This window comes from Clupea harengus, unplaced genomic scaffold (assembly GCF_900700415.2).
Source record: "Clupea harengus unplaced genomic scaffold, Ch_v2.0.2, whole genome shotgun sequence".
Lineage (NCBI taxonomy): Eukaryota > Metazoa > Chordata > Actinopteri > Clupeiformes > Clupeidae > Clupea > Clupea harengus.
Window position 1 is genome coordinate 13429 of NW_024879870.1, and position 27326 is coordinate 40754.

Consider the following 27326-nt stretch of genomic DNA (forward strand, 5'->3'; position numbering starts at 1 on the left):
TACAGTAACTACGTCTAAATGTGTATTGTAACCCTGCGAACACTTTAAATATGTAGGCCTATTTGTATTTTTAAGTTTTTCACAGAGATTATTGCAATCCCGGCAACAACACAAACGGATTTGGCATTTCGCATGCAACGCAAGTTCAACGTGATTATTGCAATCCCGGCAACAACACAAACGGATTTGGCATTTCGCATGCAACGCAAGTTCAACATGCAAGAAAGTCAACCCCTTGAGAGGGTTTGACCAGTAGTACATGGAGTTGGTATGACTGGCGGCCAAAAACACAAATGAATCGCCGGGCTCAACACTGGGCGTGTCTGTCAACTCACTTCGATATTCGGAGAGGTCCGTATTTTATTGCAACAGTTCGTTCCCACTCCCAGCCAACGAACGTCATAAGTTAAATAGGTTGTAAACAATGAAATAGTTTGAAAGTTGTTGTCAGGAAGTTGGATACAGGCATATTTCCGACATGGAAGCTGAGGACGAGAAGACGAAATATGGTAAGGCTAACTTGACATGAAAACGTTTTTAGAACTCAGTTTTAGACATGCGAGTGGCCTATTCTTGGTGGTCACTTGGCACCGTAAAGACTGCTGGATTCAATTATTATTGTCGTTGTGTCAGTTGTTACTGATTGATCCTGTATCATATTCTACATTAGACGGCCAAGTCTGACACTTCTCCAGACCAGAGAGCACACTGGGGAAACGCATGCCCTTCGTGGTTAATGTTTAGGCTTCTCCTGGCCATGTTCATGATACACACACACACACACACACACGATAGTCTTTTGCGCTGTGGAATCGTTACACATGCAGTGCCCTTAATGCATGTAATCAAATTACGTTTTATACACAACCTATGCTAAGTCATGTCATTTCCAGTATTGTCATCGTTTCACCTATTCTTCTGAGGCGATTTTGAGTAAACTAGTGCAGCTGTAAAATGAATACCAGATGGATGTTTGGCAAACGTTATGGAGGCAGATCTTGAATGCATGTCCTGGATGTCCTGATGTAGTTAACGTTTTTGAGTGGGACCCAAGTGTAGGTTACTGAACATATCATGTGGTAGTCTGTCTATGACGTAAACATTTTAGGAGAAGTTTTAGTTCAAGTGTACTGTGTATTTAAGGAAGGGTTCAAAATCCAAACGTTCTGTGCCCTCATAGAAAGGTCCTCAACAGTACTGTCAAGTTTCTGTGATAGTCTTAACGTCATGTCAGTCAAGGAGGCCAAACTTTTGTCACGTAACTAAGCATAGCGTGTGACTTCCCAGTGGCCCGAGTGGCTCAAGCCAGCCCTGCCATCGCGTGCCCAGGTGCCACATTCCACCTCCCCGTATAGTGGCCCAGAGAATAGCTCCTCACCATTGGCAAGAGAAAGACAACACAGAGTTGTTAAAAATAGAGGAGTTAATTTAAAGATGCCTTAGGCCTTGTGATCTAATAACAGGTGCCGGAATAGGCAGTCATCATTAGGAATGGTGGGGGAGAAACGCTTGTCTGTTTCCTTTCTAATAAGGGTTAGGCCTGGAGAGACACTACAGTACAATGAACCACTTCATACACAATAATACCCTGCTATTCATGTCCTTCAATTTATATTTATCTGTTGGACTCATGTCTGAAATGTAATTATGAGTTGTGCTGTATGGGCAAAGCCACGCCCTAGAGATTTCTGTATAGTAAGATAGCCCACACATTTGACTGATGTCTTCACTCTCTGTGCTATTGCATAGGGTTCCTCATTCTAGTGGAGAGAGCAGTCTAGGCTCCTATGTTTTAAACCCAGTAATGCAACATCCCACAGGGCAGTAACCCACAGACCTGATGAGTCACTGTGCTGAGTTTATAATCTCTCTTTCTTTCTCTTTCTTTTTTTCTCTCTTTTTTTCTCTCTCTTTGTGTCTTCACATCCATCCAAACTAAACCATCTCCTTCTCCCTTGCTGTGTTTGTCTGATATCTAATTGCCTGATAACTGCATTTCCTGTTTCATTCCCTCCATGGCACGTCAGACAACCATGGCCTTTTCCGCGTGCTCTACGCAGACGCACAGACGGCTCAAATCAGCTGAATCAAATCAAATTTGCTTGCTCTTGTCAACAGGGACAGATCATTAACCCAAGCTGTGGACTAAAGTACACTTTGAATGGCATCTGTACGATTCGTGTCATAGCAGTTGACCATATCCTGAGATTGAGATTGAAAGCCTGAGATCGTAAAAAACAGCAAATGGAAAAATTCAAGCAAGTCATGCTAATTACTAGGGCGGAAACAGTTGTTGAGGTCAGTGGCTTCTCAAGATGTTGCCTGCGGTTTTTCAGTCCAGCACAAGACAAAGAAAACTATTAGACCTCAGACTCTGTGGGACTGTGTATCATCGATTGCCGTTTGTTTGTGAACTCTGTGGCTCATACATAATGCATTTAGCCTCTCTAAGAAAGCAGGGTGAATTAGCAGAGCATACATTTGGCTCCACCTTCATTTTTTCTGTTTCACAAGAGGAGCCGTGAGAGAGTTAATGGGTTTGGTTAATGGTGAGGCATAATGATATACAGACTGCATCCCTAGCCTCCCGGGGTCTCGTGGGAAGAAGCTAACAGCTCCTAAGACGGAGCAGAGAGAAGGGAAATTGCTTGGCTGCAAGTACGCTTTAACATGATGATGAGAGTATTAACGCTGAGTAGCTGGAGTAGGCCTGCTTGGTGTACAACACTCTAGACTTGTGGCACTGTGATAGAGTGTGCTGGCAACACCCCCCAACACACACACAAACACACACAAATACACACACACTCTGATCTCATCTCATTTACACACACCGTGCATGCACTGCTTCATCCACACACATGTACACACATACTGTACACACATACATATACACATTGAGACAGAAGCTACCTCAGGCTGGTGATATGCTTGGGTTGGAGCTCTCATAGAATAAAAGATGCTCACTGCAGTGCAGTGTGTGCGTGTGTGTGTGTGTGTGCGTGTGTGTGTGTGTGTGTGTGTGTGTGTGTGTGTTTTCATAAGGAACTGAGCCCCACCTGTGTCTACGCAGAGTAAGTGGGTGTGTTTCAGGCAGGCCCTGTTGTGGGCTATATGTGGAAAGCCCAAATCACAGAGCTGCTAAACTGCACTGCGACAGACATGTTTAGTCAGAGACTCGGCGGCCTTAGATTACATGTAATTGGGGTCTATATATATATCACACATATGTGATGAAAGTGGACCAGAGCCCTGTGATGTTTATTCCCAGCACTGATGTTTTTTTTTTTCTGCTCCGCTGTAGTTTAGTGCTGGTTTGGTGCCCATCCGGCTGGGAGCTGCATCACAGCTGGCTTCTATTACCGCGCCCTGTTTTCCAACATTCTCCTCACTGTACTGCGCCTGTTCCGAAACAGGGGAGGTGGAGGGAGGGAGGGGGACAGACAGAACAGAGATGTCCTGCAGAGGGAGACATGTCTCTCCACATCGCCCCCCCCCCCCCCCCCCCGCTTACCTGCCTGACTGCCATTGGGTCCAGACAGGCTAGAAGTGTTCGGGATAGGAGAATGATCTTCCAAAGAGTGTTGTGTTTATGGCTGTGATGGGGGCGGGGGGGATTTAATAGAGTATTCTCTTTAATAGTCGGGTGAATTAGTTATTGTGAAAAAAAGCGATGGCATTTAGAATGGTGCTAGCACCCCAAATTTAAAATTGTAAACATTCCACAGGTTCTATTGGGTCCAAATGACCTCTCAAGAGGGTGACGCATCAAATGGCACAGATGCACACCACCCATGCTAAGACATTCCTGATTTAGGATTAAGGATGGACTGACATAGATGACGCCGATGGCTGTTCAACCTCCTGTTAATAAATGCAAGTAAGAGAGGATCCTCTGTGTAATGTGACATTTAAATGGAAGAAATGATCAAGAAGTAACCTAGTGTGCATTAGCGATGCACCGATATATCTTCAGACCGAGTACGAGTACTTACATTTGTGCACTTGCTGATACTGAGTACTGATATGAGTACTTAATAAGGCAGTGCTTCTTCCCTACAAATTTCAATTACTGTTAAAATGCAATTCATTTGAAGACAGTTTTTTATTTTAATCAGATGTGCTATGTATGTTACAAAATAAAATATAAATACTAATATGAATATAAAATGTATAACAGGAGACTATTTTCTGTGTAAACAAAACAGTAGTATCAGTGCGTGGTATGGCAGAATTACAAGTATATGAGCACAGTATGGGCCAGTCTTGGTATCAGTATCCCTAGTGTTAATATAAACTAAACATACGCTGGACTGATTATACTTCGCTTTGTATTGTAAGTTGTAATTCACAGCTTTAAAGTCATGCCCTGTTGAGGTTTCCCACGCAGAAGTACGTGACAATCCCCCTCCACTGTGGCGGTGCAGTTGTCTTGGCTGTAGAGGTTCACTAAGGGACCACCCTCATGGAACAGCCCCACAGCAGCCGTGTCTATTTTTATTTTCACCCGCCTTGGCTTTCCTTTTCCTTAGGGCCTGGCTGCCTTACAACTTGGCTCACCCCACCCACAAAACATGGCTGTCACTTTTGGCTGACTAGAGTGCGTAGTAGAGGGGAAATAGCCCTGCCTCTTGTGGTGGTGTGAAGTGTCATTGTTATGCTCTGGAGTTAATTATGTGTTTCAACATTAGATCCATCAAACAGTTTGGCTCATAGGAATTGAGTGGTATTTCTTGGCTTGATTTAATATGCACAGAAGCAGCATTAAACCGAATGGTTTTTATATCATGTTTGCCCCCCTGAAGTGATTAACTTATTTTATTACAATATTTGTATTTGGTAGGAACATCACAGCACAAATATCAGTTAAATGGCATGGTTTCAGAAGCCTAGCAATATTTATTAAGAGTGAGCACAGGAACCGACATAGACGCATAATAGCGTGTGCAGCATAAGGACCTTTCTTCTATACTAACACTATCTCTGTGCTGACGTTTTAGTAATGTGATGTTTGACTGAATATGTAGTAGCAATAACCCTTGGTTCCACCAGGGGGCATTAGAAAACCATTTGTTTTGTTGTCTACCTACCAGGACAGATTTAAATCATTTTTTACAACCCTCTTCCTTATTATTTCCTTAAAGCAATATAAAACTTTACTGGAAATTCACAGAAACGTTGGTTCAAAATTACATAGAAGTGTTTTTCAGTTAGCAGGTGACAGATGCACTGCTGATTACTCATTATGTCAAATGATCTACACCTGAAGCTCAGCAGATTTTACTCTTGGATTGTGAGCACAAAGGGATCAGCAAAACTGAACTGTGCCACATGAACACCACTTTAATTCAAGAAAAGGAGAGCCAACTGGCAAGGGTTAAGCAGAGATAATAGACTCGGGAGTGTGCTTTTGTGCCTGCTCCACCCTGATAAGTGAACGAGTTCCCACCCCCACAAATGAGCTACCTGTGGACGTCTCAGGGGGACTGGACTGAATGAAACCAGGAAGGAAACAAATAACAAGGGAGGTGAGAAGCCAAGCACAGGACAGAGAAGAGCTGAGCTCAACTGCAGATCAACTGACAGACCGCTGAGGGGGGAAACTGTGCTGAAACCAACGCTACCGACCCCACTGGACAGGTTCCCCCACTCATAGCTCCTCCCACGTGCATACATACTACACATTCTACACGGAGGGCAGGAGGAAGGGTGGTGGTTTTGAGCGTGTTTAGAGCTCTGAGGTGGGGGAAAGAAAGACGAGCAGTAAGGAGAGAAAGGAGAGGACCTGAAACAGGCCGCAGACAGGACTCAGAAGATGGCTGAGGAGCAGCCCTACTACGGCAAGCACGGTAAATATCAACCCTCTCGCACATACATGAGGTCTCGCTGGACAGTTTAAGAGGGAGGTTTTAGCGAGCACAGGTGAGCAGGCTTGGCTTGATCACAGGAAGCTTGGAGGGAGTGTATGAGGCAAAGTGTTCCTGTGGTATGACCGGTTCAGCGTTACCCTTGGCTGTGGTGTGTCTCTACCGAAACTTCAAAGATAACAGGTGAACACAGAGTGGAGTGCAGAGAAGGCGAGGTCTGGCATTGTCAATTGAGGAGAATGGGGAGAGTATGTTTGCTCACTCGTGGAAAAACACAAGCTAGTAGATCTGACATTGTTTTGTTTTGCTTGTTTGTTCGTATTGTTTGTTTTGAATGGAATTAAAGCAAATGGTTCTCCACATAAGTGTTTTAGAGGTCAGTACGAGGGTTAAAGCCATTTTTGCTGGTAAATAATTCAACCTTTTTGGTTGAATGTTTTCCGTATACCTCTTGTAGGGCTTTGCTTTTGTTTGTTTTTGTACCTTTTTGGTTGACCCACTTTCTTGGATAGTAGGTGTTCTAAACTCTCACTCACACACATACACACCACACACACATACACACCACACACACAATTGCTGCTGAGTGGTTGAAGAGGCAGCTTAGGCACTTTTCTTTTCTTCACTCTGTGGAAGACAAGATTCTGTGTGGTTGTAAAAGCCCCTGTCATCAGACATGCAGGAGATGCCACCTGCCTTAGAGCAGCAGCACACCTCCATGTATTATTGATTTAAGGTCAACGCAGACTGAACATCACACCAACAGATCAGTGCACAGTGGCCTGCTTTACTGCAAGAACACAAAAGAGTCTGGCTGTTTAGAGGCCAATATTTACCAGTGGAGAGTTTACAACCTGGCCGCCCAAACACGAGGTTCAGTCCATTTTTTTTTTGGACATGCAGAGTGAATTTCAGATCACACTTGAAAAACACATGCTGTTGTGAGATATGAGTGGAGTATAGGTATTGGATTTTTCACAGATTTCTTGCTCTCCACCTTTTGCCAAACACTCCTGGGCAAAATGAAGCCAAGGTCCTTTTTTACCTAAATGTTGTATACTTTTTTGTTGACCGTAACATTGAATTATCACAATGGAATGTCGGCTAATATAAAGTATCTTCTGAATAGAGTCCCAAGTATATTCTATAACCCCAAGAAGTGTCTTTTGATCTAGTCCCGACTGTCAGCCTTCATTTAGTGGTTTTTTTCAAGTTCCTCTTCAGACGTATTCGTTCTTAGCTGTTCTAAACTCTGTGACAGTTCCTGTCAACTTGCCCTCAAGTTTTGAGAAATGACAAACTTGAGTGCTCTGTCCCCTTTGGTTGTAGTTACTTTAGGTCATGAGCCTAGCGTCATCTATAGTTGCATTTAGCCTTTTATCACCTTACATTGTTGCTACTTTACATCTAGTAAATTATTGTATTTCAGCCAAAGCGATTTCTCTCTCTAACCTCAAGCCAATTATTTGTGACAAGGAATACAGGGATTTCCTCTCTCTTTGTAATTCTAAATGTGTCACCATGTCTTTTCTGCTTAAAGTTTGTTTGCAGTGCAGTGTCTGAGGCCCACAAGAGCTACACATTTCTTCCATTTTGTTTCCCTGCTTTCTTACCATCTTTCTTTTCACAAATGTTTTATGTTAGGTGAAAATTCACTCAGGTTTATCTCAGGACTCTGCAATTGGTACTGAATAAATATACTGATCTACAATTCCGATCAGGCTCACTCAAAGCACAAGGATGAAAGTGAAGCAATTTTACTAACATTGCACAGGGTTTATATACTTAAGATTTATCTAATTCTGACACCATAAATGTTTTGAATGTCAGCAAGAATAGCCACGCTCGACTAAAAGTCCTTTTGTGTCATCCTAACTTCGCTTTCTGAAATGCAAGGATGTCAGTTTTACGCAGGGTAGAACAAGCACAGTTCGACCCTTGTTATCACCTTTGAGCTCATCCAAACATATGCAAAAGGTCTCTCTCCTTACGCATTTAACTCTTACTCATATGCAGAGTCAATGGTGTCAGCACCTAATAATCAAAGTTACACACACACAGAAACACAGAAAAGCCATGTTCCTTCTTACATAAGCACATGATTCATACAAGGTAATTATTGATACAATGCACTTGATTCATATATTCTTAAGTCATTAACAATATTTTCGAAATTATCTCATTTTTTAACTGTATTTAGAATTCAGTTTGCTAACTCTGCGGGAAACGTATGACTGAAGTTGAGACTTGTTAAGCTACTTTCCAAACTTCACATTTACACCTTGGGGAAAATTGACAGTTTGACAACTATAGTTGTGTACAGGATGAGTAAGGTCATCTCGTCAAAGGCCACCAATTGCATCTGTTCTCAAAATACAAGTAAATTGATGTGCATTCTTTTATATATTATTGTATGCACATCATCAACTATTCCAAGTCAAATATGATTACGTTTTTAAAACCAAGCGTGTAACATTTTGTCGCTCGTGGTTGCTTTTCTTCATCTCTCCCAGATGTCAGGGAGGTTCCAGTAAATGTGTGGGCATTGTTGTGTTGTTGACTCGTTGTTCCGGCAATTTCAGTGTGAATATGCATCATCCTGCCAGTCTGGTGAGACGATGGCGGTCAGTGGGGTCAGAGGTGGCCTGTTTGAATCACTAGGGAGGAATGTTGTGGGTTGCCAGGCGTGTCCGCCCCGGGGGAGGAATCACATTTCACTCGTGGCTGTTTGGGAATGCCACACGCCTTGGCTGCTGAAGAGCCCCCATGGCAACACGACCTAGAGATCATGTCCTTATGGAACATACTTAGTAATTGAAGGACAATCTTGGTTCATGGTCCATAGAAATATTATGTAATAATTTCTATTCCAGCACCTTCTGTGTGCTCCCTCTGTCTGTATTGCTCCCAGTGAGAACTGAAGCGCTTTGATTTTGTGGATACTCCCTATGTCAGTTTGCTGTTTATTATCCATGTAGTGCAAAGTATGGTGTGCACCAACCTAAATCAACCTAATATTAAATTACTTACCACTAAATAATGCTTTTCCCCCTTTCTGCAGGCGAACCCAGGAAGTATGACCCCACCTTCAAAGGGCCAATCTACAACAGGTAAAGAGAATGAGACCTGAAATGAAATACCAAGAGGTGAAAGACCTTTCTCTCATTCATTCTGTTTCACTCCCACTTTCCCTTTCTCTCTCCATCTCTCTGGACCTCCAATGACAGGGGCTGCACTGACATTGTCTGCTGCATCCTCTTTGTTGTTGCCATCCTGGGCTACTTTGCCGTGGGCATCCTGGGTGAGTGAGACACCACAGAAAGAGAGTGTTTAACACCTGTGTGCCAGGTCAAAAATATTCAAATACTGTAATGGGTGCACATTTTGAAGATTGATCACATTTCAGTTTTCATTAGTCCTATATGTGCTGAAACCTTATTATGATGACATTAGGTGCAGGTCTATGAAGCCAGGCAGGCACAAAATATGTATCTAATAAGAGGCCATGTTATCAGGTGTGTGTGTGTGTGTGTGCACTAAGAGCTTTTGCATTCTTAGGACATTGATAAGATCAGCCCTGTAGATTTCTCCAGCATTGTGTTTGCCATGTGCTTTGCTGTGTTCCTGAACCTTGAGGCTGTGGCAGGAACATGCCCCGTCACTCTTGTCAGTCGGAGCCTGTGCAGTATAGTCTGTGATGGTGTGTTGATCTCTTCTCTCTAAGCCTGGTCCCAGGGTGATCCCCGCAAGGTGATCTACCCTACAGACAGCCGAGGTCAATTCTGTGGACAGGCTGGCACACCACTGGAGTGAGTTCTCCCTTTTGCTCAGATGTGATGACCTATATTTCTTATTATTTCTTTTTGTATTTTGAAAATGTAACACCTGACCACATCCTTGTTTTGCAGCTGAGCATAAATTGCTTTATATGTGCATCTGTAAATCTCTCTCTCTCACTTCCACCCTCACACATGTTCTATGTCAGGAAGAAGACCAAGCTGTTCTACTTTAACATCATGAAGTGTGCCAACCCCATGGTGTTGTTGGAGTTCCAGTGCCCCACCACTCAGGTTGTGCCCCTGTCCTGACCTCCTTGTTTACCTCTCACCCTCCTAAGCCTCTGCAGTATCCATTAGCCATTAGTCTTCCTCCTGACCTCGTGAATGATTGTGATTTTGATCGTGATTTTGCTTTTCATCAGTTGTGTGTAGAGCAATGTCCAAAAAGCTTCATGACCTTGGTGAAAGCACGCGCCATAAGCAAAGACTGGGAGTACTACAAAAAATTCTGCAAGGAAGGTTTAACTTCCTCATTGGTGAGTATAGTTGGTGCCATAGATCACGTTGGAGGGTGTGTGTGTGTGCTTGTGTGTCTTAACCAGTTGATCTGAACAGTTCCGTTCTTGTCTAGACTGTAACACAGATTCTAAAGGAGGGCCTGTGTCCTGCAATGCTTCTGCCAAGCAAATCCTGTAAGTGTCAAGTCCTGAATATCCATGCATTTGTTGTACAGGGTGTAATTCTGGCCTCAGTTGTGCATAAAATAATCAGTGAATACCCTTAACTGCAGTGTACTTAATTTAGTTTACTTAAAAAAGGTAAAGGTACATTTTATGGCCCGACACATGAACAAATCCCCCCAAAAAAACAACCAGTGAAGATGCAGACTACACAGGGATATTGCAAAGCAATATCCTTTCTGTTTCTTGACAATTGTATAATTACTGAGACACTATTTCATAATAAGAGAGGGTAAACAATGACAACACCTTTTTAAAGAGCTCAGGGCATCACCTTTTTTCCACCACAAGCATATGAGTCTGCCTGCCTGTCTGCCTTCCCCCTGCAGTCACACGCAGGTGCTTCCCTGCTCTCAGCAGGAAGGGCCAGGATGTGCTTGTGGGAAACCAGAGCCAGTTTGACGATGGTAGTGGTTTTAGACCTGCCAAAGACCTGATCGATGGAGTGAAGTGAGTTTTATATTTTTCCCAGCCCTATATGGGCATCTACTTTATGTACACAAGAAGCTGATGACTTAATAATGTCTTTTGTGATCCGGGCGGTATCATCATTGTTACCAATACCGGTTGCAGGGAAATGTGGGAAGGATTGATGATGTCTTTGATTGAATTATCAAACTCTGCTTTTCCTGATGAACAGAAATGCCTCTGTGGTTATTGAAGCGCGACAGGTGGCCATGAAGATCTTTGAAGACTACACACAGTCATGGTACTGGATCCTAATGTGAGTACACCAGTCAGTTACTTTCACCTTGCCTGCTCTTGTGGAAATCTCACAGAACAGAGAATGATTGAGGTCAGTGCCGAAGGGTCATGTTTTTAAAAAAAAAAAAAATTTTAAGCAGTCTTTTAATAATCTTTTTATCCATCACCTTCATTCCTTAGAGCGCTAGTGCTGGCCATGGCCCTCAGTCTCATCTTCATCGTCCTAATGCGGTTCTTAGCTGGCGTCATGGTCTGGGTCATGATCGTCATGGTGATTTTGGTGCTTGGATATGGTAAGTCCCTCTTTTCTCCCCTGCATCCAGATTCAGCTAGATTCAGTCTGTACCCCCATGTCCCTCTGTCATCCTCTGGTCACTCACTCCTCCAGGGATCTTCCACTGCTACATGGAGTACGCCGACCTGAAGGGTGAGCCTGGAGCTGACATCACCCTGCAGGATCTGGGCCTCCAACTGGACTTCTCTGTGTACCTGCAGATCCGACAGACATGGCTGGCTTTCAGTGAGTACAGCACAAACCTTTGATAAAAATATATGACTCTGTACCCTCCCTTTTCTGAAATAAGCAGCATGATTGCGTGAAATGGCTCCTCAGGTGAGTATTAGTGCTCGTTACTGGGCAGTCATTGTTACCCGGTCAGTGGTTACTACAGGGCTCAGGGGGAGATAAATACTGTAGTGACGGCACTTGGGCGCAGCTAAATGGACACAGCTGCCCAAGCAGCATGTTTTAGTATGGATTTGAGTTTTTTTCATTTTCACTGTTGGCCAACTGCCATTTTCCCAGTTTGCCCCTATGTCTGCTTGGTGTCGTGCATGTTCTGATCCATGCCATCTGTCCATAGTGATCATCTTGGCCATTCTGGAGGTCATCATCATCCTCCTCCTCATCTTCCTCCGAAAGCGGATCCTCATCGCCATCGCTCTCATCAAGGAAGCCAGCAAGTCAGTGGCGGTGCTTCACAATCCACTCGCAATCAATCACTTCCTGACACTGACATGAGCAGAGAAACTAACAGCACTTCCACTTCTGTGTTTGACAGCACACCAGCTGCCCGTTTGAGCTGCTCTAACAGTAACGTTTCTGTCCACAGGGCCATCGGTCACATCATGTCCTCCCTGTTCTACCCCCTCGTCACCTTTGTGCTGCTGGCCGTTGTCATCGCCTACTGGGCGGTAACCGCTGTGTATCCTTTCTGCTGGAGAAGCCCAGTGCATTATGGGTTCATCAAGCCCTTATCTCATACCCTGCAGTTGTTTCCTTTTTCTTCCTAACTTTTTTTTTTTGTTTACAATAATAACTCAATCAGGAAGCTTTTGAATAGCTTGGCCAATAACTTATTGTAGCTCATGGTGGAAATGGTGTCAGACTTGGGTTTGTCTGCAGACTCACTCAACATAGACTCAGCAGAGTTGGGTGTGAACTGGACCATATAAGGATTATATTTTGAGAAACAGACACAGTGAACATGATGTCTACCTGAGACTTACTCTCTTGTGTAAATAACCAATGATCAGAGAATGTATGCTTGCCACCAGAATGGGGGGAATGGGTAACATTGCCTGTTACATTACACTCTGTCTGACGACACCCAACTCTACCTCTCTTCTAAGACCATCACCTCAGTCACTCACTCCACTCTCACCATCTGCCTTGCTGATATAAAATCTTGGATGCAACAACATGTTCTCAAACTCAACTGCAATAAATCTGAAATACTCATTATCGGCCCTAAACACCTCACCCACTCAGCCCAGACTTTCTCCCTCAACATTGACGGCTCCACCATCACCCCCTCCACCCAGGTCCGTAACCTGGGTATCATCTTAAATCCCACCCTCTCCGAAACCTCCACTGGCTCCCGGTCAAACACAGGATCAACTTTAAAATACTACTCATCACCTTCAAAGCCCTAAATAACCTGGCCCCTTCCTACCTTTCTGACCTCCTCACCCTCCACACCCCTACCCGTTGCCTCAGGTCCGCCGGCGCAAACACTCTCAAAACCATCAGGACTAAGCGCCGGACCTGGGGTGACAGGGCCTTATCTGCTGCTGCCCCCTCCCTCTGGAATGACCTCCCTCTCCCCATCCGTCTGGCTCCCAACATAGAACTATTTAAACACTCCCTCAAAACTCACCTGTTCAACCTCGCCTTCACCTGAACATCCCCTGCTCCCTCCCCTCCACTAATAGACTTATTTGCTACTTTTCTTTTTTATATAATGTTCTGTTTGTCTGTTTTGTCCGATCCTTTGTCTTTATATTTTACTGTTGTCTTGTTTTGCTTGTCCTACAATGTTAAAGCGACTTTGGGTATTTAGAAAAGCGCTATAAATTTTATTATTATTATTATTATTATTATTCCTTGACCCACCCTGGTCAGGTTCCTCTCCACTTCCAACGAACCCATTTATAAAGTCTTCAATGAGACAGATTGTGAGTACGGAAGACAGACATGTAACCCTGAGGTAAGTGTGCACATACAGAACAAGAATTCACACATGCATACACACCACACATACACAATTACAAAATTTGAAGAAAATCTAATTCTAGAAGTGCTTTTGAATTCCTAGGTTTAAAATGCCTTAAACAAAGACATTGATTTTGTGTCTTGTCTCTTCATATTAAAGTCTGAGTCAGATGGTCAGCACTGATTGACTGAACTCAGCAACTTTTCATGTCCTAGTTAGACAGCCAGTCTTGACATTCTTTTGTTGTGGCTATTCTAGTTAAATCTGACACACTCTCTCCTGTGTGCAGAACTTCAGCACATCCGACATGAAAGCCAAGTGCCCTGACTCTGAGTGCCTGTTTGCATTCTACGGAGGGGAAACCGTTTACCACAAGTATCTCATCGGCCTGCAGTTCTATAACGTCTTCCTGTTCTTCTGGTGTGCCAACTTTGTGACGGCGCTGGGGCAGATGACTCTGGCAGGGGCGTTTGCCTCCTACTACTGGGCCTTTGTCAAGCCAGACGACATGCCCACCTGTCCGGTCTTCTCCTCCTTCGGCAGGGCTCTCAGGTGTGTGGTGGTGGTGGGTTCTATTGTGGACTGTGTGTATATGTATGTGTCTGTGTATATGTATGTGTCTGTGTGTTTATGCACGTGTCTATGTTTGTGTGTGTGTGTGTGTGTGTGTACATGACTTCTTTTTTTTTTTTTTCTCACTCTCACCCCTCCCTCCCTGTACAGATATCACACAGGTTCTTTGGCCTTTGGCTCTCTGATCCTCTCTATAATCCAGGTGATCAGAGTGCTGCTGGAGTATGTGGATCACAAGCTCAAAGGTGAAGCAGCAGCTATGCACCTGCATGTCTGATATACTGTGTCCCCAGTCAGCCATCAAAGAACACACCTTTATAGTCCTGTTACGTGTGAAAAAATCAGAAATGAATAGTACTTTGTAGTAGTTTAGGATTTAACATGTGCATTATTGTTGTTGCTTTTTATTACTGCTGCCACTATCTGATGCTATCTGTGTTTTCTTCTTTTTTTACTGCTGTTTATTTTTAGGAGCCCAAAACAAGTGTACGAAGTTCCTGTTGTGCTGTCTCAAGTGTTGCTTCTGGTGCCTTGAGAAATTCATCAAATTCCTCAACAGGAATGCTTATATCATGGTATGTCTTACAGAGCTACATGCCATGGAGAATATTTCGATTAAAGGTGACCTTCCCTTGGGCTCAGGGCTTGGGTGAGGGTCAGTCATTGAACAAGACCCATACTTGATATGGTCTTACAATGTTGCTGGTATCAATATGAAAACAAGTGAGTTAATGATGTGACGAAGTTTATTTATTAAACCTCTTGATCATATGCCCTCTTCAGGTAGCCCTATATGGCAAAAACTTTTGCACTTCGGCCAAAGATGCTTTCTTCCTTCTGATGAGAAATATCGTAAGGTGAGACTGATGGACTCTAAGTAGAAGGAATGCCATATGTAATGTTGAATGTCAAGGTCTTGCCACACTTACATTCTGACTTGCATGTCCCTGTTTCTCTTTCATTTGTACAGGGTCACGGTTTTGGATAAAGTGACTGATTTCCTGTTGTTCTTGGGAAAACTTCTCATTGTAGGACTAGTAGGTGAGAGAAACTATCTCTTCCCAGGAGCCTCGAGTCCTATTACTAGACGAATACTGGAAAGTGAATTTCAGTGAGCTTGGCTTAGAGGCCTGGCAGTCAGAGCTTTGGATTTTGTAGAAGTTACTTTCTTACCTTTAACAACTAACCCAGTTATGGGATCTATCCTCCCTTTCTGCCTCAGGAGTCTTTGCCTTCTTTTTCTTCTCTGGAAGAGTGAAGGCTTTTGAAGACACAGCGCCCACCCTCAACTACTACTGGGTTCCCATCCTGGTAAGACTGACTTTTTCAGAGTCAAATTTACAAATACATAAACCCAATTTAGTAACGGCGCCTATTAACGCCCGAAACCTATTAACAGCCTCACGCAGGTACATGTTACTTAATATTGATTTCTATATCAACCAGGATAACGGATTTTAAACACCATACGCTCCTACCCAAAGGGGGTATTTAACTTGTATGTGTGCAAAAAATTGCAGTACAGCGTTATTTAGTGTACTAGACAGCGATTTATTTCTGTGTGTACAAACCCTCATGGAACGAACTGAACGAATTCGATTTCGCAACGAGAATTTGTGAGGGTCATAGAGCTTTCCATAGACATATATACAGAAAGGCTGTTAATGGGTTCCACCTCCTGTATCAGCTAATTTTGCGTGTCGGTCTACACAACGGAAAAAAACTGAAAACACGTTTCAGTTGAAAACCAAACAAGTTACCAGTCCTAATCTAGACACCCGCCGCTACTGAAATATGTAAGATTGATTGGTTAAAGATTTTTCGATCTATAAATGTTTTTAATAGCTGGGGCGTTAATAGGCGCCTTTGCGATAGAGTATCTAAGATCACCATTCAATTGGCAGCTTTCACATTGACTACTGGTTGTTTTTCATATCAGCATTCTTTACACACACATAGGTAAGGTGCATACAGTAGGCAGCTGCTAGCTTGTGATGAACTCACGTGTAAATATTATGCACTCATGAATATGAACTCCTGAATATGAACTCTTTCTTACGAAGTTGCACAAGCACCCTGAGGGTTTCTACCTTTCCCATTATAATTTTAAGAGTTAAATCGAGGAGACTATAACATCAGCTAGATAACCAGCTATCATTTCATGCAAATTGAACTCTTCCGATTAACTCGTAAGGTTATTAAGTGTCCTTAGCTAGCTAATTATCGCAACGACCCGTATTAACGCCCGGGACCTATAAACGCCCTCACGCGGGTAATCGTTACTTAATATTGATTTCTGTATCAACCAGGATAACGGATTTTAAACACCATACGCTCCTACCCAAAAGGGGTATTTAACTTGTATGTGTGCAAAAAATTGCAGTTGTACAGCGTTATTTAGTGTACTAGACAGCGATTTATTTCTGTGTGTACAAACCCTCATGGAACCAACTGAAATAATTCGATTTCGCGACGAGAATTTGTGAGGGTCATAGAGCTTTCCATAGACATATATACAGAAAGGGTGTTTATGGGTTCCACCTCCTGTATCAGCTAAATTTGCGTGTCGGTCTACACAACGGAAAAAAACTGAAAACAAGTTTCAGTTGAAATCCAAACAAGTTACCAGTCCTAATCTAGACACCCACCGCTACTGAAATATGCAAGATTGATTGATTAAATATTTTTCGATCTATAAATGTTTTTAACTGTTTGTCACAATAGCTGGGGCGTTAATAGGTATCTTTACGCTAGCTAACGTAGCAACAGGATAACCATTGCAACCAGGGAACACAACTTACCTACAATTTTAAGTTTAATTTCTCAAAATCAGCTCACCAATAAAAAGCAGTCTTGGGTTCCAAGTGATCACAACCACTTGAGTGATGGTAAATGGCTTCACATAGACATAAAACAATCCCAAGAGAAATAATGCGAAATCAACGGAGCTGCCGCTGTAAGTTCAAAACCAGATTTATTCTTGAGGTTCCAAACATGTTCAAAGCAATTTGGCTTTGAATGTGAGAAGTCGATCGAGTTATCTTCTGTCCCGTCGCTTGAAGCATACCTTTTAACTCCGGCATTGGTCTCCCATCATTAATCATTTCACGTTTGGACTGAAAGTCCAGTTTTGAGAACTGCTTCAGCTTAGCAATAAAATCTTCCATTTTCGCCGTCAAGTAGAAGTGTAGAAGAAGAGCAACGTTTCCCAGGATAACCCCGACAGGTGCGCTCTCGCACGCCCCCTTTATTGAGGCAGAGGTACTGTGTGCCTCACCTACATGATTTTTCAATGCGTTTTGAGCTCAGCTCAAAGGTTCTACGCATGCGCAAAACCCAGTTTGGAGCGATTGCGCAATCCTAGGTGAGGCACTGCCTCACTAGCTCCCATAGACAATACATGGTGCCTGTCGGTAGGAAAACTGTATGATCAGGGAAAGTGTATTAAAACCAGATGTCGTCACTTTAAGCCGGTCTCTGGTTGGATAAAGCTTTTCAGCAGAAATGGACAAGGACCTTTACTTTTTAGTTGAGAAGTTGTGTTGATCGCCTGGCATGCAAACGATCGGTTTTCTTTAAATTATTATTATTTTTGTGAAGTTATACGGCTTATGTGAATAAAGCTATCTACACAACTTTTTATATGTCTACATTGACTCGTTTAGTTGTTCATGTGGTACACGTAGGTCTTAACTGAAGCTAACGCTTAGACCAACAATCCATTGGAACACATAGTAGCTAGCTAGCCTCGCTGCTAATAAGTCTAACGTTAGCATGCTGATATGAATAGACCCATTATAGTCAGGTGGCTTAATGCTCAATTGACTTGTTAACCGAACTTTTACGAAGTCATACAACTAAACACACAAGTGACTTGTTAACCGAACTTTTACGAAGCTATATGACCAAACACAAAGCTAGCACTGTTAATTCCGCTATAGCTAGCCAGGTCAATTAGCTCGCCTAAGATACTGCAATTTAAGCTAACCAATTACCTAATTTCCCCCAAAACCCATCGATTACATGTGTTTGTGATGTGTAACATATATCCTTAATCAGTCATTCAAGTTATTAACGTTTATTTACCGCTAGCGATTACACGACACAAGGGTAATTCAATCGCTATTAATGTTGAACTTGAACTTCAACAACGTCACACAATATTAAAAGTCAGGCATCGGCTTGGTTCCTACAGAATAAATCAAAGGTCCTTGTCCATTTCTGCTGAAAAGCTTTATCCAACCAGAGACCGGCTTAAAGTGACGACATCCGGTTTTAATACACTTTCCCTGATCATTCAGTTTTCCTACCGACAGTGCCTAACCTGACCGCACGTCCCTTGTTTTCTCCCGTCTATTTGAATAGGACAATGCACAAATTCAGCGATTTTGATTATAAAAATGCTCGAAATGATTGGAATCATGCAGAAATTACACCTATACCACAGATTAGTAGAGAAATATCAATATTTATTTTATAATTTTTTTTTTTCTTTTCACTTTTCAAGATGACGGGTGAGGCTCTGCCTCATAGGACCGCACGTCCCTGTAGTGGACATTACACTAGACAACAAGGATCTCATTCATATCTCATCCAGTCGCAATCTTAACAGGATGAACCCATCCTTATTACATCGAATCAACATAAGAACAGAACATAACTAAATCTCCGCTTAGCATGCTAATCGCTACTAATAGCAATGTGCACTCGCATGTATCCCAAATACACACTCTATCACAGTAGTAACTTCATGAAAACCCTTACTTTCATAAGGTTCGCACACAATGCCTCACATACGTGTCAAACAATGATGATTTAAGCACTCGAACCGTATTAGGCACACAGTATGGTCAACTACTTTCCCAACAAACTAAACTTGTCACTATCAGCTGCACGCAGACGGCGTTACTAGGCAACGTCACTATCGACAGAGTCTTTCATAGACATCTGCAGCCGCCATGATTTATTTAAACTGGAGCGTTTGTCGGCGGGGAAAACGTATTTCCTAAAGAATCCATATTGAAACCGGATATCGTCACTTTACTCCGGTCTCTGGTTGGATAAAACTTGTCACATGTTCTGAACAGAAATGGACAAGGACCTTTGATTTATTCTTTAGGAACCATGTCGATGCCTGACTTTTAATGTTGTCACGTTAACATTAATAGCGATTGAATTACACTTGTAATCGCTAGCGGTAAATAAACGTTAATAACTTGAATGACTGATTAAGGATCTATGTTACACATCACAAACACACGTAATCGATGGGTTTTGGGGGGAATGAGGTAATTGGTTAGCTTGAATTACAGTATTTTAGGCGAGCTAATTGACAGCTCGCTATTCAGTGTTTGGGCTGGTTAGCTCAAGCAGTATCTTACGCAAGCTAATTTACCTAGCTAGCTAGCAATTGAATTACACTCGTGTCGGTACAATCGCTAGCAGTAAATAAACGTAAATAACTTGAATGACTGATAAAGGATATATGTTACACATCACAAACACACACAATTGATGGGTTTTGGGGGAAATGAGGTAATTGGTTAGCTTAAATTACAGTATCTTAGGCGAGCTAATTGCCCTAGCTAGCTATACTGGAATGAACAGTGCTAGCTTTGTGTTTGGTCATATAGCTTCGTAAAAGTTCGGTTAACAAGTCACTTGTGTGTTTAGTTGTATGACTTCGTAAAAGTTCGGTTAACAAGTCAATTGAGCATTAAGCCACCTGACTATAATGGGTCAATTCATATCAGCATGCTAACGTTATACTTATTAGCAGCGAGGCTAGCTAGCTACTATGTGTTCCAATGGATTGTTGGTCTAAGCGTTAGCAGCAACCTAACAATAATGGAGAGCTTCAGTTAAGACCTACAATACTCTGCAACATTAGTGTACCACATGAACAACTAACCGAGTAAATGTAGACATAAAAAGTCGTGTAGATAGCTTTATTCACATAAGCCGTATAACTTCACAAAAATAATAATAATTTAAAGAAAACCGATCGTTTGAATGTCAGGCGATCAACACAACTTCTCAACTAAAAAGTAAAGGTCCTAATCAAACGGAGTAAAGTGACGACTTCCAGTTTCAATACGGATTCTTTAGGAAATACGTTTTCCCCGCCGACAGCGTTTACTGGAACAGACCAATGACGCAAGCCAAACACGGCTGACGTCATGCACGCAGCAATTACGTAGTGAAGAAGAACATTTGTTATAATGAATTGACATATAAAGGTAAATCTAAAACCTTTTGTAAAAAGGTAAATCTAAAAACCTTTTGTACCCTTTATTTTTATTAAAAAAAAATATCGGTTACCGTATCGGTATCGGCCACAATAAGCCAAGAATTATCGGTTATCGGCCCTAAAATTCCATATCGTTGCATCTCTAAACTAAAATGTTCTGTTGTGGCCATTTGTGGATTGTTGTTGTAATGAGAGTGTATGTTCCTTGTCTAATCATCTCAGTGGTGTCCTACAAGTTCATGTATTTCGATGTGTGTGTGTGTGTGTTTTCGTCCCTTTCCACAGACGGCTGTTGTTGGGTCTTACCTCATAGCCCATGGCTTCTTCAGTGTCTATTCCATGTGTGTCGACACGCTCTTCCTCTGCTTCTGTAAGTCACCACGTTGCACTTGGTGTTCAGCTTGTAATAGCTGTTCACAAAAAGGGCTTGTGTGTACCATTGCGTTATATTCAGTAGGAAGTGAAACCTTTTCTTTGGTTGTTCCTCACTGTAACCTCCGAGTTACACTTGGTCTTTTGTGCTGCCTGTGCCATATTGTGAATGTGAGACTGGTTGGCACTGGCAAAGTCCTGTCTGTGTGTACTAGTTTATCTGACAGACCTCATTCCTCAACCACAAACACTGGACACACTCACCTTGCCCTGTTCTACTGATTATACTGAGGCCCCTGTGTTTTGGACCTGTATATTCAGCTCTGATGGGCCTCTGGGAACTATACTGTACCTGGAGCACATTACCTTTTGGGTACACAATGGTCATTTGATCATTCTTTCTTTATACTGTTCTGTGCTATATTAACCTACAAACAATGCAAGGCTCATCCGTACAAATTACCTCAGTACATACCTGTCAAGTTGACTGAAATCCATGAGCCACCCACACAGGCACACAAACACACACACAAAGACTCCTATATTGTTACATTCACACAACATTTAGTAGACAGGTTTGCCCATAGACAAGTTCTTCAGTGATGAAGGTGCTTACCTACAGACTGTTGAAATGCCCTTGACTAGTATAATGGATACTCCGACGTAAGCCACACAGTGCGAACACGGCAGTCTCTCACACTGCTATTAAGTGTGAAAATCCGTGAGTGTCACTGATAAAACGTGGGACTTGGCAGGCATGTCAGTATCTGTCGCTATGTACCTGATGCATGCTTTTGCTAACATTCTATGCCTCTTCCTTCATTTTCGCTCCTGACGCATTTTCTTCTTCTCTTTTCTCTCTCCTTTTCTTTTCCTCCATTTTCTCCTTAATCCCCTAAACACTGGCACTGCTGTGACCTCTCCAAACTAACTCACTTTCTGCACCTGATCAAATCACTCTTCTTACTTACATTTCTGTATCTCGCCATCTCACTGTCCTATCCATTTTAAACTGTATTTCACTCTCTCACACACACACACACACACACACACACACACACACACACACAAATATAAATATATATACTGTATATACACATACACACACCTCATAACATTCCTGAAGGTGAGGATCTGGAGAGGAATGACGGTTCTGCAGCAAGGCCCTACTACGTGTCAGCGGAGATCCATGACATATTCTTTAAGGGCGACCAGGCATCACCTCAGGAGCCGGAGGATAAGGACGTCCACCTTAAACCACTGCAGCCCAGTGATGAGTAGAGTTCAGGAGGACAGTGCTGAGGTTCTTCAGCCTTTCTCCATGTCAGACCATCGCTCTTTTCAAACACTTAGACATACATAGAGAGAGTGAAACACAAGGCTGCGTTAAATATTCATTACCTCAATGGCCATTAAACGTCCTAAGACGTGTGGCATTAATGATGGATGACTTCTCCATTAACTTTCTTATCAAATGTGTTTTGATGGGACAATTTGGTTTAAATAAACCCAAGCAAACTAATTTCAAATTCTGAGAATTATGTGTGATTCTGCAGTGTTGTCAAGTGGCTGGTCTATTGGTTATGAGCTGATTGAGGTCGGTTGAGGCTTCCTGTTTTGGAACAAATAAATTACTATTGTTTGTGTGTGTGTGTGCACGTGTGCGTACACGTGTCCGGTGTGTCCATGTGTTTGTGCATGCTTGTGTCTTTGTCTTTATGTCCCTTGTTCTTTTTATGATGAAATGTGATAGCTCTTATCTGAATGCCTACATGTCAATGGCATCTCACATGCCTATAGCATAAGTCCCTTTAAGCAGAGCTCGCTCTCTCGTGAACATCTGTAGGAACAGCAGTACGAGCTCCGAGTAGACAGATGTTCCCCCACCTAAAGGAATGTTCTTGTGTTTCTGTGTTATGTTTGTTTCATTTCTCTCTTTTTGTCTTTACACAGTGGAGGATTTGGAGAGGAATGATGGCAGTGCAGAGAGACCCTACCTGATGCCTGACAATCTGCTCAAAATCCTAAAGAAAAAGAACAAGACTGAAACAACAGAGTAGAGCTCCCCCTAGTGACCTGGAAGAGGAGGATAACTGGAGCAGGCCTGCTGTACATCTCAGTTAAGCTGGTCTTTCCATAACTGCCATATAAACTGTATATAGTGAGTATAAGACTATTCTTGACCTCAACACTCAAAGCAAACTGATCAGGACCAGAAGCTAGCCTACATCAAAAGGCTTTTTTTTTTTAATCAGAAGAAAGAACATGTACTTCCTATTCTATACATTTCTATGCAAGTCGAGGATGACTGGACACTTTTCTGCACGTTTTAGATGACATAATAAATTCCATGAAACTATCCATTTTGTAACTGGGTTATGACATCACACCAAAGCATATTTATTAAAAAAAAATGTTATCAGTGATTTTTGTGTCTTTGGCAAAGTAACTGAAGTATGTTACACAACAGAGCCTTAAAGTGAGCTGTTTAGAAAACTGATGTGATTTTATTATTTTGGCACTTTTTTTACTAAGCATAAATATTGGCTCAAGTTGAAAATCAGTGACCATATTTGTATAAATAGAGTAATGCTATGTGATTTGCTGCTTTGTTATTACATATGTGAAGCCAATCTCAAATGTGCCTTATCCCAACTAAAGAGCTAAGAACACAAGTTCAAATATATTTCCAAATATGTGTACAGTGTTTTTTTGTCCCCCCCCCCCCCCCGTTGTTTTCTTTGCTTTTACAATCTACCAAAAGACAACACAATTTTAATAGACAGATAAGATAAGCCTTCATTTGGAGTTGATGCTTAGAAGGTTCATATGTAAAGTACAGAGAATGTCCTTCAGTATAAATACTTTATATGTTTTAGTTTTTGTTTCTGCATGGAGGTTTAATTTTTATCATTTTATATTTATGGTTTATAGTTTGAAAGCGAAATAAAGATGGAATTATTTGTACTGTCATATTCTCTTTTTATGACTTGGATGAAAAATCTTTGTTTTGTCTATATTATGTTAGGATGGTTTTGTTCCTTAGAGGTTGAGACACTTGTATCCAAATAATTGATGCTAACAAACACAGGGGCACAGGTTTCTTTGGCTTTAATTTAACATGCTGAAGAACCAGTTCACATTTTATTTACATTTGATCTAATCTAGGCTTGAAATATCATTTTATTCATTGAGGAAATTTTACTTTTTTAGCCCTCCACTAGAGGGAGCTCTCGGAGCATGACTTGCAGAGTGCTATACTGCAACTCAGGAAAAAGGTTTTAGAAAAATGGTACAAGGTTAACCCTAACCCAGACCCAAATCCTAACCCCCACAGAATTATCATTGCTTGGCACATGCACAAATGCTCCCACTGATAGAATGCATACATTTACATTTAGTCATTTAGCAGACGCTTTTATCCAAAGCGACTTACAAGGATGTATACACATTTTACATTTACACTGATGGCACACTGCACATCAGGAGCAATTAGGGGTTCAATGTCTTGCTCAAGGACGCTTCAACAGGGAATCGAACTAGCAACCTTCTGATTACTAAACTACTTCTCTACCTCCTGTACCACTGTCACAAACACAAACAAACACAAACAAACACGCATACAGGTACATCTTGACATACTGCACACACATAGTATAAGTGTATTCTTATTTTTCTGGTTTGTATAGTGTTGTTTTCTCCATGCACGGATGCGCCCACTGATATAATGCATACAGAGACACACACACAGGTACACCCCAACATACGGCATACAGTTAGCTTAGTAGGATGTTTGGTCCTCTTAGCACTCTCTCCATGCACGGATGCACCCACTTACTTAATGCATACAGACACACACACAGGCACACCTATTACATAACTGCATACACCTTGCTATTTTCCTGTAACCCTAACCCTTTTTCCTAAAGCTAACCCCAACCCAGACCCTAATGTAACACTTGTTTACATACAATCTAAGATCTGGGCCATCAAAAGATTCTTGATGCTTTTCAGGTGCGCAGTCAATCACAAGAAACAGGGTTTGATAACTTTCAGATTTTAGTGACAAATAATTATTTACATATATTTACAAGGCTCAAGTCTGTCAACATTTAGAAAATGTAAAATAAAAAACATGCTTCAAAATATCTCGATATCAAAACCTTAAATCAACTCAAACTCTTTATGAATTCATATTTACTCTATTATAATCTATTTGCTTCTTATTTATCTCTTTTATAATCTATTTGCTTCTTATTTGTTCTATTTTATTTCTTTACAATAGTTAAATGTAGTTATCTTTAATATAAATTATATATATATATATATATATACTGTATATATTAGTGCTGTCAAATGATTAAAATATTTAATCGCGATTAATCGCATTTATGTCATAGTTAACTCAAAATTAATCGTGATTAATCGCAAATTTGTATCTATTCTAAATTCAATTTTTTCCATCATTTTATTTTTATTTTAATGCCCTTATCAACATGGAAAAGTGGATTGGCTTGCTTTATGCAAATGTTTTAGTTTATTGAAAACCAACATTGCCAAACAGGGCGGTACAAAATAAAATTATAAAGTGCACATTTCAGGTAAACAAGGACTCAGCCTATAGTGCAGTTAAACCATGGCTTAATATTTTCTTTTTTCCAAGTTTGCTGGGAACATAGCAGTCAGGCCTCTTATTTCAGAAACAATGAACTGTAACAGTTAGGTTACCAATAAAAGGTAAGCCTACTACTTCTTTGCTTTCAGCCAGCTGCCTGTTGACATTTTCAGACAACAGTGAAGCTCGCTTCTTTTGCACAACACAACTTTTAAAAGTAAACTTTCCATTCAGAAGCTTTTTATCATCCATTTCGCCGTATCGCGCTCACCATTCACTCAAACCGTAACGTTAGCCTACTACACAATTTGCAAGGCCAAAAAGAATGTTAATCTAAAAAAAAAAAAAACTCTTGCTAATCTCGCGATAAAAAAAATGAACGGCGTTAAAATGGGTTTGCGTTAACGCTGTTAATAACGCGTTAAACTGACAGCACCATTTTTTATCAGTGATTTTGTGTCTTTGGCAAAGTAACTGAAGTATGTTACATAACAAAACCTTTAAGTGAGCTGTTTAGAAAACTGATGTGATTTATTAAGAGAAATGCTTTGTGATTTGCTGCTTTGTCATTACGTTAGGTGAAGCCAATCTCAAATGTGCCTTATCCCATCTAAAGAGCTAAGGACACAAGTTCACATCTTTCCAAATATGTTTTTATATGTTGCAGTGTTTTTTTTTTTTTTTTCAGCTTTTACAATATGCCAAAAGACAACACAATATTAATAGACAGATAAGTTAAGCCTTCATTTGGAGTTGATGCTTAGAAGGTTCATATGGAAAGTACGGAGAGTGTTCTTCAGTATAAATATTTTATATGTTTTGTTTCTGCATGAATGTTTGATTTTATGATTTTATATTTATGGTTTGTAGTTTGAAAGCAAAATAAAGATGGGAATATTTGGACTGACGTATTTTCTTTTTTATGACTTGGATGAAAAATCTTTGTTTTGTCTTTTGAATATTATGTCACAATGGTTTTGATCCTTAGAGGTTAAGACACTTGTATCCAAATAACCAATGTAAAATAATCGATGCTAACAAAACACACAGGGCACAGGTATCTTCGGCTTTAATTTAACATGCTGAAGAACCAGTTCACATTGTATTGTATTTACATTTGATCTAATCAAGGCTTGAAATATCATCTTATTCAGTGAGGAAATTTTACTTTTTTAGCTCTCCACTAGAGGGAGCTCTTGGAGCAAGACTTGCAGAGTGCTATACTGCAACTCAGGAAAAAGGTTTTAGAAAAATGGTACATGGTACAATAACAAAAATTAACTAATAAGAATTTAAATAATAAGAAAAACTAAAATCATGACACAGTGGTCCATTTTTATGTGAATATTTATTGAGGCATTTAAAGGGAATTATTTCTGTCTATGTAGAGGTTTGTGTCTTCACTCGTGGCAGCTTTGGCCATTAAGAATGTTTGTGTCTTGTTACAATGCCCCAGTTGTCAAAAATCTAATACAGGTTGCACAACTTGCTTACATGCTTTCATGCAGCTGGCTAAACACTCCAGCTGGGCGTGGCAGAGGAGCAGAAAGTACTGGGATGACGCATGTTTGGGGACACAGGCATAATGCAATCACTGCAACAATCTCTTGATCTCTCCCCCCTGCATGTAAACAAGACTTAATGCCTATAGCAAGCTCCTCTAAGTATAGATATCAGACATCCAGTGATATTAAAAAGGCACGTTTTGGTATAGTTGCTAAACTTAAACAAAATAGAAACCAGGAAAGTATATATAGTGTAGAACAGTAATATGGAAATAAAACTATATATATCCGTATAGATTTCACCCACAATTTATACAAACAGTGAGAGGAAAGGATCACTAATATGTGAGACTGAAACCATGTTGAGAAACTATACAATGGAGTCTTGATTGTTGAATGTGACTTCATTTTTGCCTTTTTTTTGA

The 27326-nt window shown here is 41.2% G+C and overlaps 1 protein-coding gene across 2 annotated transcripts; it reads left to right on the forward strand.

The window, feature by feature from the left end:
• The first annotated feature begins 341 nt into the window (after positions 1-341).
• Positions 342-23754, forward strand: LOC122130577 (choline transporter-like protein 2). Of its 2 annotated transcripts, none has more exons than XM_042705303.1 (22): positions 342-509; positions 8929-8977; positions 9095-9168; positions 9592-9676; positions 9853-9937; positions 10069-10182; positions 10278-10338; positions 10716-10836; positions 11027-11110; positions 11272-11384; positions 11480-11611; positions 11955-12054; positions 12204-12296; positions 13496-13580; positions 13876-14138; positions 14310-14404; positions 14631-14734; positions 14943-15016; positions 15130-15200; positions 15382-15470; positions 20695-20779; positions 22735-23754. In XM_042705303.1, exons 1-22 carry the CDS (start codon positions 479-481, stop codon positions 22839-22841), a joined length of 2115 nt encoding a protein of 704 aa, XP_042561237.1. In that variant the 5' UTR covers positions 342-478; the 3' UTR covers positions 22842-23754. The 2 variants fall into 2 exon arrangements, with proteins under 2 accessions (XP_042561237.1, XP_042561236.1); XM_042705302.1 differs by lacking the exon at positions 342-509 and adding an exon at positions 5211-5849.
• The last annotated feature ends 3572 nt before the right edge of the window (positions 23755-27326 follow it).

Bases quoted from the DNA above. Each gene is read 5' to 3' on its own strand.
- LOC122130577 (XM_042705302.1), top strand. From the start codon at position 5,816: ATGGCTGAGGAGCAGCCCTACTACGGCAAGCACG. The intron at 9,677-9,852 runs GTGAGTTCTCCC...GTTCTATGTCAG, and splicing joins CAGGCTGGCACACCACTGGA to GAAGAAGACCAAGCTGTTCT. The intron at 12,297-13,495 runs GTATCCTTTCTG...CACCCTGGTCAG, and splicing joins TACTGGGCGGTAACCGCTGT to GTTCCTCTCCACTTCCAACG.